The 16,927-nt window shown below is 38.2% G+C and overlaps 1 protein-coding gene across 1 annotated transcript in view; it reads right to left on the reverse strand.

The window, feature by feature from the left end:
- dnah7 (dynein, axonemal, heavy chain 7) overlaps positions 1-16,927 on the reverse strand; it is a 422,487-nt gene that overhangs the window by 91,127 nt on the left and 314,433 nt on the right. The window contains exons 48-49 of the mRNA XM_039755900.1: positions 6,736-6,862; positions 4,517-4,711 (exon numbers count right to left, since the gene is read on the reverse strand). Coding sequence (XP_039611834.1) covers positions 4,517-4,711; positions 6,736-6,862 — 322 coding nt within the window. The remainder of the gene's footprint in view (positions 1-4,516; positions 4,712-6,735; positions 6,863-16,927) is intronic.

The raw sequence follows: 16,927 nt of genomic DNA on the forward strand, positions 1-16,927 counted from the left end.
CTGTTCAGTGGATGCAGTGGATTATTCATGAATGACAGGAGTGTGCTTTATGCCCGTCGCTCTGCTACAGATGTTAAACTGTCCAACTTTAATCCTACAATGGAGCCTGCCTTCTTAACAAGTTTGTCCAGGCGTGAGGCGTCTTTCATCTTTATGCTGCCACCCCAGCACACCACCGCATAGAAGGGGGCACTCGCCACAACCGTCTGGTAGAACATCTGCAGCATCTTACTGCAGATGTTGAAGGATGCCAACCTTCTCAGAAAGTATAGTCTGCTCTGACCTTTCTTACATAGAGCATCAGTATTGGCAGTCCAGTCCAATTTGTCATCCAGCTGCACTCCCAGATATTTATACGTCTGCACTCTCTGCACACAGTCACCTCTGATGATCACAGGGTCCATGAAGGACCTGGGCCTCTTAAAATCCACCACCAGCTCCCTGGTCTTGCTGGTGTTAAGATGTAAGTGGTTTGAGTCGCACCATTTAACAAAGTCTTTGATTAGCTTCCTGTACTCCTCCTCCTGCCCACTCCTGATGCAGCCTACAATAGCAGTGTCATCAGCCAACGTTTGCACGTGGCAGGACTCCGAGTCATATTGGAAATCTGATGTATATAGATTGAACAGGACCGGAGAAAGTACAGTCCCCTGCGGCGCCCCTGTATTGCTGAACACAATGTCAGACGTGCAGTTCCCAAGACGCACATATTGAGGTCTGTCTGTAAGATAGTCCACAATCCATGCTACCAGATGCGAGTCTATTCCCATCTCAGTCAGCTTGTCTCTAAGGAGCAGAGGTTGGATGGTGCTGAAGGCGCTAGAGAAGTCCAAAAACATAATTCTTACAGCACCACTGCCTCTGTCCAGGTGGGAGAGGGATCGGTGTAGCATATAGATGATGGCATCCTCCGCTCCCACCTTCTCCTGGTATGCGAACTGCAGAGGGTCGAGGGCGTGGCGGACCTGTGGCCTCAGGTGGTGAAGCAGCAGCTGCTCCATGGTCTTCATCAGATGTGACGTCAGAGCAACAGGCCGGAAATCATTCAGCTCACTAGGACGTGATACCTTTGGGACAGGAGTGATACAAGATGTTTTCCAAAGCCTTGGGACTCTCCCCTGTTCCAGGCTCAGGTTGAATATGCGCTGTAGAGGACTCCCCAGTTCCAACGCACAGGCCTTCAGCAATCGTGGCGATACTCCATCTGGACCCACTGCTTTGCTGGCACGAAGTCTTTTCAACTCTCTGCTTACATGGGCTGCTGTAATTGTAGGTGGGGATGTCTCACCTATTCTGGTATCAGCAGAAGGATGGTTGAAGGATGCAGTACTCCGAGGTGAGAGTGGGTTATGGTGATCAAACCTATTAAAAATTTAAAGATTTAAAGATAAAATTTGGTTTGCTCTCTCCACGTCTGTCTCGATGGTGGCACCCCATAGTAGTAGTTTTAATTAGCTTGTTGATTTGTTGGGCTTCTCTTAAAGTGATTTTGCCAGCCCAGCACACCACAATGTAGAAAATCGCACTGGCCATCACAGAGTTATAGAAGATGTGAAGGATGTCAATTCTCACATTAAAGTAATGCAGTCTTCTAAGGAAAAATAACTTGCTCTGCCCTGTCTTATATAGTTCTTCTGTGTTCTAAGACCCGTCCAACATGTTATTAATGGAGAAGCCCAAGTACTTGTAGGAGTGGACCACCTCTAAATCCACTCCTTAAATAGTGACTGAACACAAAGGCTCTTTGGTATGGAGGAAGTCAATAACCAGAACCTTGGTTTTGATGATGTTAAGATACACACAATTCTCTTTGCACCAAGAAACAAATTTCTCCACCTGACCCCTATACTGTTTCATCCTCTTTATTAATACACCCCATAAGTGCAGAAACATCTGAGAGTTTGTGCAAGTGACATGACCTTGTGTCATATTTACAGCTGGATGTGTACAGAGTAAAGAGAAAAGGAGACAGGACTGTTCCTTGTGGTGCTCCAGTGTTGCTCACATCCATATCAGAAACACTGTCCTCGAGTCTCACAAACTGTGGTCTTCCTGACAGAAAGATTATTATCCAGGACACCATAGGCTCATTCACCTGCATATCTCTGAGTTTACTCCTTAACAGTGATGGCTGGATAGTATTGGAGGCACTGGAGACCAGGTAAGAATAAGCCTTGTGGAGCAGATAGATAATTCCATCCTCCACTCCAGTCTTTGTCCAATAGGCAAACTGCAGTGGGTCCAGGTAGTCTACCACAAGAGAACTCATATAGTTCAGGACCAGCATCTCAAAGGTCTTCATGATATGAGACAGAAGTGCCACTACTCTGTAGCTATTAGGTGAAGAACTTCTTTTAATGCCCAAACAGACAATCACCAAACAAAAGAGTATTCTAACACTTCTTAAACACATTGAGGGAGTCAAAATTTTGAATGAAATTGGGCAACTCATTCCAGCAGCCAAGAGTTACACGTGAAAAGAATGTGGACTCATATTTGATACCACATAGATGTGGTATTACCAGACACCATTCAACAGCAGACCTAAGAAGTCAAGAATGGGCATAGAATCTCAGAAGTGTCTCTATATTCAGTAGGGAAGTATCATTGACATAATATGACACTACAGGAAGCCAGCGTAGGGCTCTGAAGAGATTAGAGACATGTGCTCGACTTGATGGGTTGAATACAAAACCTGCTACTGCATTTTGAATCATCTGTAGTGGCATAGTGATACATGACTACTCATGCCAACAGAGACTTTCAATAGTCCAAATGTGAAAAAAGGTTGTACCAGATGTTGTGCTGAATATTCCATTAGATACAGTCAGATTTGGCGGATATTGCACAGTATGAATTTGCAAGACAAAGAGACCACAGCAACATGGTCACTGAAGGACATCTGGTCATTGATCACCACCCCAAGGCTGTGCACCAACTTGGTGGATGTTAGTTACAATGAGCCATGCTGAATAGGGGTGGGGTGATGAACAATCAGATGAGCTGAGATAACAAGAAGGTTTACCTTTGCCAGGACAAGCTTAAGATGGTGTTCCTTCATTCAGATTGCAATTTCAGTGAGACATGAAGAGAGTCTAGCCAATAACCTGTGGTCCACTGAAGGTGATGACAGGTACAGTTGAATATTATCAGCATAGCATTGATAGCAAAAACCATAGGAATGAATGACATAACCTAATGAAGAGGAGTAAAAAGAGAGGAGGAGAGGGCCCAGCACCAGTTCTTGAGGCAACCCTATCCACCTTTGACATCTTTTCACGCCAGGATACATGGTAGGAACTGCCAAAGAGCTATTATACAAACCACCAGAGATCAGTCCCATGCACCTGAGGCCAGTCACAAGTAACTGAACAGAAATCTTTATCTTCGGTGTAGTTATGGTACTATAGCACACAGTGAATCAATGTAAATTTAGTTACTGTATACACAGTACCTATAAAATGGCAACTGGATTAAAGGTCCAGTCACCTATCCTGTTTCTTATATGTGAGTGATTCCTACATCTAAAAGCCTGCTTAGTCACCCTTCTTTCTTTTATGCTTTGACTCCATTGGATGCCAAGCAAATCTTTATGTATGTATTCTGTGGTGCTGTTGGGAGCTCTAAGAATACATCACTCTGCCCAGAGCTCTGCATTGTCCTGCTCCTAGAGTGATGAAAATGCAAGACTTCATTTAATATAGTGATCATGAGAGTTCTTCCACATAATTCAGAATTAGATAATTTGTGACAAACTCTACACATGTAATTAAAACTCTACAATTACGGAAAATAACTGAATATAAGCATTTATACAGCATGCAAGAAACATATAATACTATATACTTTAAAACTCCTTCTAAAATTTCAATATAAAAATTTCAATATATTTCTAAGGACAAACTTTTATAACTAATTAATAATATTTAATAGTGTGAGATATATGTATGTTATAAAACAGCTTTTATAACATGATTTAAACAAACCAAAATGTCAATTTCAACCTTTAATAATCTTACTATTTTAATAATAATGTGTTATTGTTAATAGCATTTAAATAATAAAATGCTTCTAGACTGTTAATAGCAGCTTAATATGGATACCAAAACTAAGTTATTCACATCATATCCTGTTATCTCCACATGCAGACTGCAGAAGATACAGTTGTTTTCTAATGTGCTGGTGTAAATTTTGCATTTGGTGTAACATATAACCCTAAGTATTTTTAATGAATAAATTAATTTTCTGTGAATCAATACACATCAGCCTCATTGTGAAAAACACAACTGAACTTCACCTAGTAGTGAATAACTGGAATATTTACAATACTCTTATAAATGCCACTGTTATTCTCATTTTTAGTAAACTGTTAATGACCAAAGACACATACCAAGAGTGGAAACTCATGTGAAGTGGCACAACACATATTATTCTATGCAGTAAAAAAAAGCATTAACTCTTTTCCCCTTTTTCTGTGTCATGCCCTTTCAGAGTGATTACGTATTTAACCACTTACCAAGCTGTCATAGACCTCTTTCCACCCCTCCTTTAGTTTTGCAAAATCCTTGCGCATTCCTTTAAAACGTTTTAGGTCATCAAGTCGACAGATCTCATCCCAAGAGGTTTGTGGCAGCCAAACAGAAGGATTTGAATGAGGATTATCTAGACCCACTCCTCCAGTGAGCAAGAATCTCCACTCAGCATCATCAATCTAAAAGAAACACAAACATTGAGCAAGTGAAAGATTTATTATCCTTTAACTTTTTACTATTTATCAGTCTTTTTTTGGTTGTTAGGGACAGCCATAGCGAAGTACTATGGGAGACAACTTGGAGAAAGCTGATTTTAAACTTTATAAGTGCCTTTATACTTTTGCCTGTAGCGCCACAGGATAAAAATTATTACTTAGGTTAAGACATTCATTTTTTTTCCTCTCAATGGCTAGGCAGAACAGCACAAGGTTATTGGCTGGGGATTTCATTGGAAGCAGCATATCAGGAGAAAGGTACAAACCTAGCAACCTACTGTATATATATTTTAACAGTGGATAAGGGAAACAAATGGGTGCATTTATTTATTACCTTGCAAAAAACAATCATAATCCAAAATATTTTTTTCATTTGTCAATAATTAATGCAATGCAACATTAATGAATTTTTTTATTGTCATGGTTTACTTCATGAAATGGGTTTCCATAGCCAAGCACCTGCACATTAGCCTAAAATCACTATACACAATGCCAAGCGTTGGTAGGGGTGGTTTAAAGCATGCCACCATTGGAGCAGTGGAAATGTGTTCTGCAGATTGATTACTCACACTTCACTATATGACAGTCTGATGGATGAATCTTAGCTTGCTGTTGCCAATAGAATGCAATTCCGATGGATTGCTTATTGCCTACTGTAAAGTTTGGTGGAGGTGGGATAATGATTTGGGGCAATTTGTCAGGGTTTGGGCCAGGCCTGTTGGTCCCAGTAAAGGATGCTGTTAAAGCTACAGCATACAAAGACATTTTAGGCAATTGGGTGCTTCCAATTTTGTGGCAACATTTTGGAGAAGGTCCTTTTCTGTTCCAGAGCGACTGTGCCGATTCATACAAAGGCAGGTCCATAAAGACATGCCTTGGTGAGTTTAGCATGGAAAAGCTTGAATGACCTCCACAAAGCCCTGATCTCAACCCTACGGAACATCTTCTAGTCAAATATCAGTACCTGACCTCACAAATGTTCTATTGGCTGAATTGGTGCAATTCCCAACAGACACAATGTAAAATCTTGTGAAATGCCTTCCTAAATGAGTGTAGGTTGTTAAAACCTCAATAGAGTGTCCAACTCCATATTGATTCCCATGGATTTGGAAAGAGATGTCCAACAAGGTCATATAGGTGTGATGGTTACATGTCCACAAACTTTTTGGCATATAGTGCAGTGCAAGTAACAAGAGAAGTTCCCAAGAATGGGCCAAGAAACTCATGATGACTGAGAGTGTGTTCCAATTGTTTTTTAACGTGGGGTCTGGAAGTCAGCTTGAAGGAGCTTTGCCCAGGAGGAAAACTTGAACCCAGGGAAGCAAGACACATCCATAAGGTCAATGCTTTTTATCAATATAACCCATGAACAGGGTATAAAAAGGGAAGCCAGGAGGAGGGAAGGTAGGTTGTTTCTGGCCAGACAGCAAAGAGGAACTCCAGCTTATATAGAGTGCGAGTGATGTACAAGACAATTTCTACCCTGATGCTGAGCCCTTGAAGAATGGCTTACAAGGTCCTTGAAGGACAGATAGATTATTGCTGCAAGGCCCTTGAGAGGCCTTTTAGACTTATTATAAAACTAAGAACTGTGAAAGTGAAACAAAGATAAGAACTTAACATACTTGCTAATTCCTTTATAAAAACATGGAATACTCACAGAATACTCATTGTCTAAGCACCCCCTCAGAGGCCACATTAAAGAGGAGGCAAATTGATTTCTTTTTGTATGTGTATATTTTTCTCTTTACAATTTAATTCCTTGCACATATTTGTAGCAGTCTCTGTTAAATTTCTCAGCTACCATTGCCTTTAACCTTCCAAGTCTAACATTACACCAGCCTTTCAGAGTGAATAAAATCCACAAAGGCCTCTTCCCCTTTATTATTTCTGTTTACTGAACTATTAAACACATTTTCTTCTTTGCTAAGAACTGGTCACACAGGAGAGAAATGAAAATGAAATGAAGAAAACGTAGGCGTACTGACCAGCTTTTCATGCTTCAGCAGGTTGACATTGAGACAGAATGAGAAGAGCAGCTTGTCCTTTTCAAACAGCGAACGGCACACATTAATGTACAAAGAGTAGGTGAAGTGCTCACGCAGAATTTGAAGTCTGTAAAATGAGCAAAACTGCTGTTATGAACAAAGCAAAAAAATGCAATAATCTTATAGAATACACCACAAACTTTAGAATAGAATGATATAAAGTATATTTAAGTGAACTTTAACAAAAAAGATTTGGGAAAAATTAGGCAGGCACTGCTGCCTACAGGCAAAGAAAATAAGACTACAGGTTCAAACCCCAACACTCATTCAGTGTTTGACCTGAAGCAAGTCATTTAACCCGCCTATGCTCAAATTGTGCATGGTTTTTTCTAAAAAGTATTTAAAATGCTTGCAATCAATGTTTCAGCATTGTTTAAGGATTACAAAGTAAGAACTTGTCCTAATGACAGTATGATGTACTAGTACAAAAGCAAAGGATGAAGAATTCCTCAATAAATTCTAGCTGAAGAGCCACTTGCAGTGTAAGATTAAATGAAATCATTAGAGGTATTCAATGTGTGTGCTTATCTTTAGTCCCAAATCTCATGCACAATATCTATGGCCACCACTGTCTGCTGAATTACTGTCAACTCCATGCCTCATGAATCAAGTCCTAAAAATTTAAATGTGCCTGAACATTTTCTCCCTCTGCTGTACATCTATACCTCCTACCTCTGATAGTTCTGTGCATTTCCCAGAAATGAGCACTCTATAAACTGTGCCTGCATGTTCCTGTAACGTGAACATACACATCTTCTTTCTGTCTGTGCATTAAATGGTATGAATCTCCATGTTCACCTCCTATGACCTCAAGTGTGCAACTTACAATCACACCTTTCCATAATTTTGCCCTCATCAGGTTATGAACAAATGGTAACTTATCCTACCTTAATGAAAAAAACTGGAAGGAATGTCAGCACATTACAAGGCACCTTAGCACAAAAACATTCATACCAGGCAAAGGTCTCCATTCAACTGAATGGTTTGAACTTTGCCTTGGGCAATAAAAGGAGATAGATGGGGCTTGTTTAAGGAGGAAACCCGTTAAAACAAGAAGAAGACATTAAGACAATAAACAGGAGGTAGTACATCTTCCATGGGGCCAAGTACTGTCAGGCACCAATCAGTCAGTGTTCATTTTAACCACAATACCTTTGCATTATACCAGTGCTTTACAATTTAGTGATTATTATGCTTCAAAAGTAATCAACCAATAAATGGCATTACAAGTCAGTCAACATGGAAATTCAAATAGGTCAATCAAATAAAAAAAATAGGAAAAGATAGACATGCAGTATGTGACCCAAAGTAAAGATGAACTGTCAAGGACTGAAGCTGATAATGATTAACAGAATTTATCACAGTAAGGCTTGTTATATGCCCTGTCGGTCCAGTATATTACACCAAATGCAGTATGTCTGGACACCACTGACAGTACTGCATTTTGTAACATATGGCTTGCTACAATTTGCAGTTATTTCAAGATTATGGAGCTGCATCTTATACAGTATATAGTGAACCACCAATGTGACTGTCATGATTAAACTGAAGAGGTGACCTCTACTAGAAAAATGTTTTGAGTTTCTTGTATAATTAATATTGTGGGAATATAAGAAAGTAATATGTATAAAGTTATGCAAGGCTAGACTCAGTAATTTAAAAAAATAATAACCTAGGCAGACAGTAATTTTAGTTTTATGGCAGTACTTGCTGTGAGAGATACTACAGATTATAAAATAAAGTTTTTGTGATTTAGAAATATGATTAATTAAACATATCACAGCCATAAAGTGCATTCAGTGTTACCTCAGTACCCTGTTATAGATTTCTACAGTTTTATTAATTCTATTGCATATTTTATTTTGGTAAGTTCTGTCCTCTATTTTCTCTCGATGTGATTGCTTTATGTGAAATGGCAGATAGCAGCAATACGAGTTTGCAATAGCTTTAAAAGAGTATTGCTTTAATAGTAAGGTAAAGGATTTACAAAAAATATTCTTCTGTACTTTTACATATATATTGTTTCGCGCATTATGGGAGAGTGTTGAAAGCTCTGCATAGAATGTAAAACAGGTGTCAGGTTTGGACACAGTCACTAACTAACCTCTCTGCCACCTTCCACGCCAGAGCAGAATATAAGCCAACAGAACACAAGTGGCTTCACTTCTGGCCGTGATGTGGAAGTCATGTCTCTTCTGGTCTTGAACGTGCAAAAGATCAGAGCTAGTCATTTATTATTGGACCTGCATCTGCTAGAGACACATTAGTCTGCAGAAGAATTTACCAGAAGCATAACACTGAACTAATTATGGCCAATGTTGCTGTAAATCTTCCTTGATTTCGGGATTTGGAAATGGCACGGGTCAGTCAGCCAAAGTTGGAAGAAAAAAGGCATGAGCAGTGATTTGTTGCGCACTTAGTAGTGCTATTGCATCAATTATACCCTTGGTGGCTCTTGTTCAGAAACTGGATGCCACTTGGTTGTTTCACAGTAATTAAGATTAGGTATATAAGTAGGTTTCACATTTCAGTTATCATTTTAGCCCTAAAACTAGTGACTTAACATCAGGGACCTATTTCATTGACCTTAAGGTTAATGTTTGGGTGAGGGAAGGTCATCTCAAGTGGCATCCACTTTTTGAACAAGACCCACCTTGAGCAGTTTCTCATGCAAAAGGGAAAACTCACTTCTGATTCTGCATCTGAAATTTTTAAGCATCTTCGCACCTTGAGCGCATCGAATATTGGCCAGGGAATTCTCGCCACTTCGTGAAATGGCCGGCCAAAGTACCATATACAGTGATCCCTCGCTATATCGCGCTTCGACTTTCGCGACTTCACTCCATCGCGGATTTTAAATGAAAGCATATCTAAATATATATCATAGATTTTTTGCTGGTTCGCGGATTTCTGCGGACAATGGGTCTTTTAATTTATGGTACATGCTTCCTCAGTTTGTTTGCCCAGTTGATTTCATACAAGGGACGCTATTGGCGGATGGCTTAGAAGCTACCCAATCAGAGCATGTATTACGTATTAAATAAAACTCCTCAATGATATACGATATGCTTCCTGTGCGGTGCCTGATTGTTTGCTTTTCTCTGTCTCTCTCACTCTCTCTGACATTCTCTGCGCCTGAAGGAGGGGGTGTGAGCAGAGGGGCTGTTTGCTTAGAGGATATGGATGCTCCTCTAAAAAAATGCCACTTTATTGCGGTGCTTCGGCATACTTAAAAGCCCAAACGCACGTATTGATTTTTTGATTGTTTGCTTTTCTCTCGCTCTCACTCTCTGTCATTCTCTGTTCCTGACAAGCATTCCTTTGAAGAGAAGATATATTAGCACTCTTTTAATTGTGAGAAAGAACTGCCATCTCTGTCTTGTCATGGAGCACAGTTTAAACTTTTGACTAAAGGGTGTTATTTCATGTCTCGAGGGCTCTAATAATGTTAACAGTGTGGGAGAGTTTATAAGGGCTAAAAATACTGTATATTAAAATAACCATACAAACATATGGTTTCTACTTTGTGGATTTTCATCTATCGCGGTGGGTTCTGGAACGCAACCCCCGCGATCGAGGAGGGATTACTGTACACTGGTCATATTTTTTATACACTTGTACAGTAGTACATTCATACATACATTGCTATTACAGAACAAATGACCACTGCCTGCCTTGTTTAAAACATACCATATGATAAATTGTTTATCATAAGTTTCTCAATTTTTCACAGTCTATAGTATGACTAGCAAAATACCCGCGCTTCGCAGCGGAGAAGTAGTGTGTTAAAGAAGCAATGAAAAAGAAAAGGAAACATTTTGAAAATAACGTAACATGATTGTCAATGTTATTGTTTTGTCACTGTTGTGAGTGATGAGTGTTGTTGTCATATATATAATATATATATTTACACACACACACAAACATATATGTATACATATCTATACATATACACATACATATACATACACACATACATACACACACATATATACACACAAATACATATATATATATATACATACACACACACATATATAAACATATATATACATATACATACATATCTACATATATACACACACAGCTATTTCAGTATCAGTGCAATACGCTGTTTGTTAAAACGGATGACACCGCTCTTACGTGCAAGTCTGCGTGGATATTATGAACTATCGTATTTGTTCAAGTTCTATTTAAATTTTAAATAGAAGGAATTTTTATTTAGTCGACAGAAATATCTTTGGTAGGAATGGTAAAAACAGACAGGAATATTATTCCTGAATAAATCAACTCAAACCTTAAACAACTTATAATATTTTGCTCTCCATAAAAATATATCCTGTCTAAATTATACAAGTTAGAAATAAAGTAAACATTAAAAGAACAAACATTCAAATTTCTTTACTCTTATGTAATTTTATATTTTATAAAAAATAAACTTAGATTTTAAATATCCCAAAAGATTTTGCTCTCCATAAAAATATATCCTGTCAAAATTATACAAATTCAAATATGAACATGCTGCATAACAAAACCTGGAAATATAAATAAAATGTGTTCCTTTCAGCAATAACAAATCAAATCATTCAGTTGTCTTTGCTCATATGTCATTTTAGAGCTGGACGCCTGGCATCTTTTTGGCAACAGGTTCGTTTCTGTTTGGTGTGAGGTTCTGTGTTGTGGAGATTCTCAGGATGGATTGCAGGTGCTCATCAGTGAGGCGACTCCTGTGTGCTGTTTTGTTAGTCTTTATCACTGAGAAGAGCTTCTCACACAGATATGTGCTACCAAACATGCACAAGGTTCGAGCCGCATGTAGACGGACTTTTTGTTCTTCAAAGTCACCAAAGCGCCGTGCAAACTCAGTGCGCTCAGTTTATCAGCAAAGTGCGATTTGGGAACACCGTAGTGACGACTTGGTTTAACATTACTTGGTAATAGGGAAAGTGGGGCAAGTGGTTGTGTCTCCCATAAAAGCAGCCTCAATTGAAATCACTTTGTGATTGTGCACGGTTAAAACGTCCGCTGAAGTGTCAGATTCTTATTTAATTCTTCTGCTTTCTGTATCTTCTGCATTGCATTCAGGTCTTTCAGGTTACCCTGATGTTTTGTTTTATAGTGCCGTCTTAGATTAAATTCTGTAATTACAGCCACATTAGCTCCACAAATGAGACACACGGGTTCAGTAAACATATACTCAGCCTCCCATCGGTTTTAAAGGCTCTATTTTCAGAATCAACTTTTCTCTTCAGCATCGTGTGAGCTAGCTTCGCAATAACTTGCAGCATCTTAAGGTAGACTTGATTAACGGTAACTGTTCGGCAAGGCAGCTGAAGCGCTGCATTATGGGATCTGTAGTTTATTGTGTTACCAGCGCTTCATATACCCGGGCTTTAATAACAATAATACAGTATATAAAATGATCTCGGGCGGATATAATTACGCCGGGCGGATGTGGCCCGCGCCCTTGAGTTTGACACATATGGACTAAATAGAACTTGAAAAGATATATTTTTCAAATGTGATCGCGCAATTCAGATAGAGTTGGCGCACTACAGCCTGCATGCCTCAATAAGTCATCCTCCCTCGCTCTTACTTTTTTACCGTTCATCTAATGAATACACTGAGTATGGCTTTACCAAAACAATCATTGATGGCGAATAAAGTATCCATTATTCGAGTATGTAGATCGGGATATATATATATATACATATATATATACCCGCGTATCGCAGCGGAGAAGTAGTGTGTTAAAAAAGCTAGAAAAAGAAAAGGGAACATTTTAAAAATAACGTAACATGACTGTCAATATACAGTATTTGTTTTGTGAGTGTTACTGAGTGTTGCTGTCATCAAGGATTTGATTATCATTATTTCTTTCAATCAGGTTCGTATTTGTAGGATGTGTTGTGTTCAAGTTACATTCCGTGTTTGTCAATCGTTGTAAAGATGACAGGTTTCATTCATCGATTCGTTTCTTACTGCATCAATAAACAGCTCGTCTTCTTCTTTATCTGAGACCTGACACACTGCATGCACGGGTTTTTTACACTGTCTTCCTTTAGCGGGACATTGACTTTTTCCAACGTGTGCTTTGTTTCCGCAGTAGTTGGATTTATGAATATGCTTGTATGTATGAGACGCTTCATATTTTTTGCTGCCTTTTCAATTGTGTAATTCGGTTTTGTTCAGCTCTTTGGAACTGTTGCCTTTTATCTGTGCACTGCGTCAGTTCACGTGAGCCACTCGGTGTACATGCATCGAAGGTTCCCAGCTGTGCTGGTGCCATCTCGTGCTATGTCCATGGCTGTATTTAATGTTACCTTAGTCCTGGCACTTAAAACTTTCTCTCGCAGTTTCGCTGAGTTTGTGTCAAACACCACCCTGACCATCTCATCTTCCTCTCCATAAGCACAGTCCTTCACCCGTGAATATTTACCCGTGGCAGTTTGCTATTGGATTGCCGCTGACGGACGGCCTTATATGGGCAGGCACTAAATTACAAACGCCAGCGGCAGCCTGTCTATGAACTTAATTTAAAGTGTAGGTTTACATCGTGCTTTGTTTCAGTAGCAGAACTCATGAATATGGTTGTATATGTCACTCGCTCGCTTCTTATTGTTTCGCTGCCTTCTCAATTATATAATGCATGTTTTCTTCAGCGCTTTTTGAGGTCTTCCTGGTTTTCTATGTACTGTGTGATTACGTGGGAGGCGTGATGATGTCACACGAAACTCCCCCCGGCGTTGAAGCTCATCTCCATTACAGTAAATGGAGAAAAACTGCTTCCAGTTATGACCATTACGCGTAGAATTTCGATATAAAACCTGCCCAACTTTTGTAAGGAAGCTGTAAGGAATGAACCTGCCAAATTTCAGCCTTCCACCCACACGGGAAGTTGGAGAATTAGTGATTAGTCAGTGAGTGAGTGAGTGAGTGAGTGAGTGAGTGAGTGAGGGCTTTGCCTTTTATTAGTATAGATTAATTACTCTTTAGCTGTTGTTTCTTGTCTATGTCTCTATAAGCTTAGGAATGTCGTTGTCTAGTCAGAATGGCTTAAAACAAACAAGAGTTCACTTTAGCAGTGTGACTTCAGTACATTTATTTAAAAGGAACCCGTAACAGTAACAACCACTCAACACTTAAAAGCTAGTTTAACTCTCTACCTTGGATGGGAAATGGCACTGAGTTATGAAGATAAGAGGTTCAGGCGCTCAGAGATGATTTTGTGGCCCACACATGGCAGTGCGATGATGGTGCCTCTAAGGCTAATGTGCAGTGTCTAACCTGAGAGAATGGAAGGTGCAAAAAATAGCTCCTCCTACTCATATGGCGTTTTAGGTATCAGGCGGTTGTTCCACTGCCTCACGAGAACAGCACAGTCAGCTAGATGGCTTACACAAATGTTTGAAGGAACGCTCATTTTGATCATCTGAATGGAAGCAACTCTTTTTTGCATATTTTATTCTCTGTATTCAAATATCAGACCCACGTATGAATAATTCCAATAAATTTAACAAAATAGCTAAATGCACTATATTAATTTTAGTACCTATCAGTAAAATACAAAAAGGCAACATTAAAACCAGAATAAAAGCTCAGGATACTAGTATATTCTAATCTTTAATAGAAAGAGTTATTTCTAGAAATCAAGGATGCATTTTGTAAAATGTTATTGAAATATTTTAGGGGGATGTTTTAAATTAATATGAAGTGTACTGTTGTTTTTCTTTGTTGCCTAATAATTTAAAATAATTATATCTCAGTCAGACTGATCTACTTCCTAAAATGCAAACATAAGTGTCTAATACTCTGTATTAGTGTCTGGGAATATAATTATATTTGAGGTTATATGCCACAGTTAATTGTGTTTAACACTACACACTTTTAAATAATGTCATTACCATATAATTACATCATCACCAGTTTAATCATTCCTTTGTTAAGTTAGCCAGAAACAATGAGCTTTTCCACTGAGAATGTGCAGGCTCCTTGGAAAGGAGATTTAAGAGCCCACGGCATTTTCTCGGCAATGATTGGTGGTTGTATTTAATGTTTTCAATGATTGTAAGTAATAGATGTTGCATAATTTAATACAATTACTCCTATCGTAAGGGCAGGGTGCACTTGTGCATATTGATTTCATTGCAATTTCTCTGTTATGATTACATCTTAATATTAAACCTGAAGAAAACAAACATACTGAGAGCAGCACAATCTTTACAGGTCAGAATTACTCATTCATTCATTCATTCTTTTTCAGTTACCTCTAAAAGAACTTCAAAAACAAATTACACCTTGACTGAAGTACTCATGTTTGTTAAATTGTTTTAATTTAAGAATTTACTTACAAAATGCAGTTGCTTTTTTTGAACCAGCTTTATCCAGTTAAGGGTCACTACCGCAGAAGCTCACTCCAGCAGAACTGGGTACAAGTCAGGAACTGATTGCAAATTGGCGGCCAGTCCATTGTAGGACATACTGATACATACATCCACACTCACTCAAATGTGGCCAGTTGTGACCTTCTAATTAATTTAACGTGTATGTATTGAGGAAGTGGGAGGAAAGTCAGGGCACCACCCTGTGGAAAACTCACAGACATAGGCAGAACGTGAAAAATCCACCTAGGCAGTGACTAGGCCTAGGATCTGACATTGAGGCTAAGTTTGCTAATAAATATGATTATTATTGTGCTAATTTACTAAAGTTTTCAAAGGGTTTTATGTAATGAAGATGATATATAAAAATATGTATTTACTGTAACTTTAATATTAATGTAACTAAAACACTTTAGAATAAACCGTAATCATTCAAACCTAAAACACATACTAGCTTTAATTGATAGAATGCAATACCAAAAAAGATAACACTTTAGTTTAGTACTGCAAAATGCAACTATTACATATTTAACCTTATGTAACAAGACCTCAACAAAGGCTTCTTGTGGTTTTCATAACACTTATGAAACATCAGTAGATATGTTATTCATCTCTGGGCAGTGTGGCATATTGACGTGATAGTAAAACTTTTTCTTAATATGAAGGATTCACAGGTCTTACACTAAAAATGTAATATCAAGAGAAACGTGTCTCAGTTAAGCCACCTCAGAGCACTCATAAGTGAAGCTTTGTTAGCAGGTCACATTGCCGCGATGAATAAACACTTTAATGGCGCTTTGTAAGTTTTAATGAAGACCCAAAAAAGTGGCTGTTAAGGCCTTGTTGCATAATAGTAAAGGAGTAATACATGCATTTGGCAGCACCTCAGTTAAAGTGTTATATATACACAAGACTATATTTAAATAAAGTTTTTGTTACTACAGATTATTATTATTTTTAAGACTAAAATGTATTTATCCCGAGATAGCACAAGTTTAAAATAACAACTTTATCAACTACATGACAAAATGGTATGTTTATATTTGTTCATGTGTTGACCACTGGTATTAATCATAAATTTATGTATTTATTTAAATATTCATCACTTTAGTTCAGACATTGATTCTGATTAAGTAATTAATAATATGTGCTATCTCTATTTACTAGTCATTATAATTTCCATAAAGACGACTGTGTAAACTGTGTCATTTAAATAGAGGAACTACATCCATTCAGCTGTTTCTGCATTTTTTGTTTTCCTTCTTATATATATATATATAGTAATAGACTAAACATACAACACACAATGAGCAGTAACTTTAGAGACTTAAAGACGGGAGAGGAAGAAGTGAAATTGTTAGGCTTAACTCATTAATTAATTCGACATGTATGTGAAAAAGTGGACAAATACTCATATGACAGGATTTACAGGGGCATTGAAATGAAAAAGTATACTGTATGAATGATCAGGTGTGTATTTTTAAAGCACTAGTTAATTAATTAATTTATGAATTCTTATATTTCAATTCTGGAATACAGTTTATGGTTGGTGTTTTGATGGAGTCTATTTTGGAAGAATGAGGCACAAGAACCAATCCCAACTGATATTCTGATAAATAGCAATGCACATTCACCCATAGTGATCACCTTAGTCCTGCCAATCCACCTAACCAGTACACTTGTCAAGATGTGCGAGAGAACACTTGAATCTTCAAGAAAACAGAACTAAATACAAGGAGAACCTAAAAAAC

This window comes from Polypterus senegalus, chromosome 6 (genome assembly GCF_016835505.1).
Source record: "Polypterus senegalus isolate Bchr_013 chromosome 6, ASM1683550v1, whole genome shotgun sequence".
NCBI classification, from domain to species: domain Eukaryota; kingdom Metazoa; phylum Chordata; class Cladistia; order Polypteriformes; family Polypteridae; genus Polypterus; species Polypterus senegalus.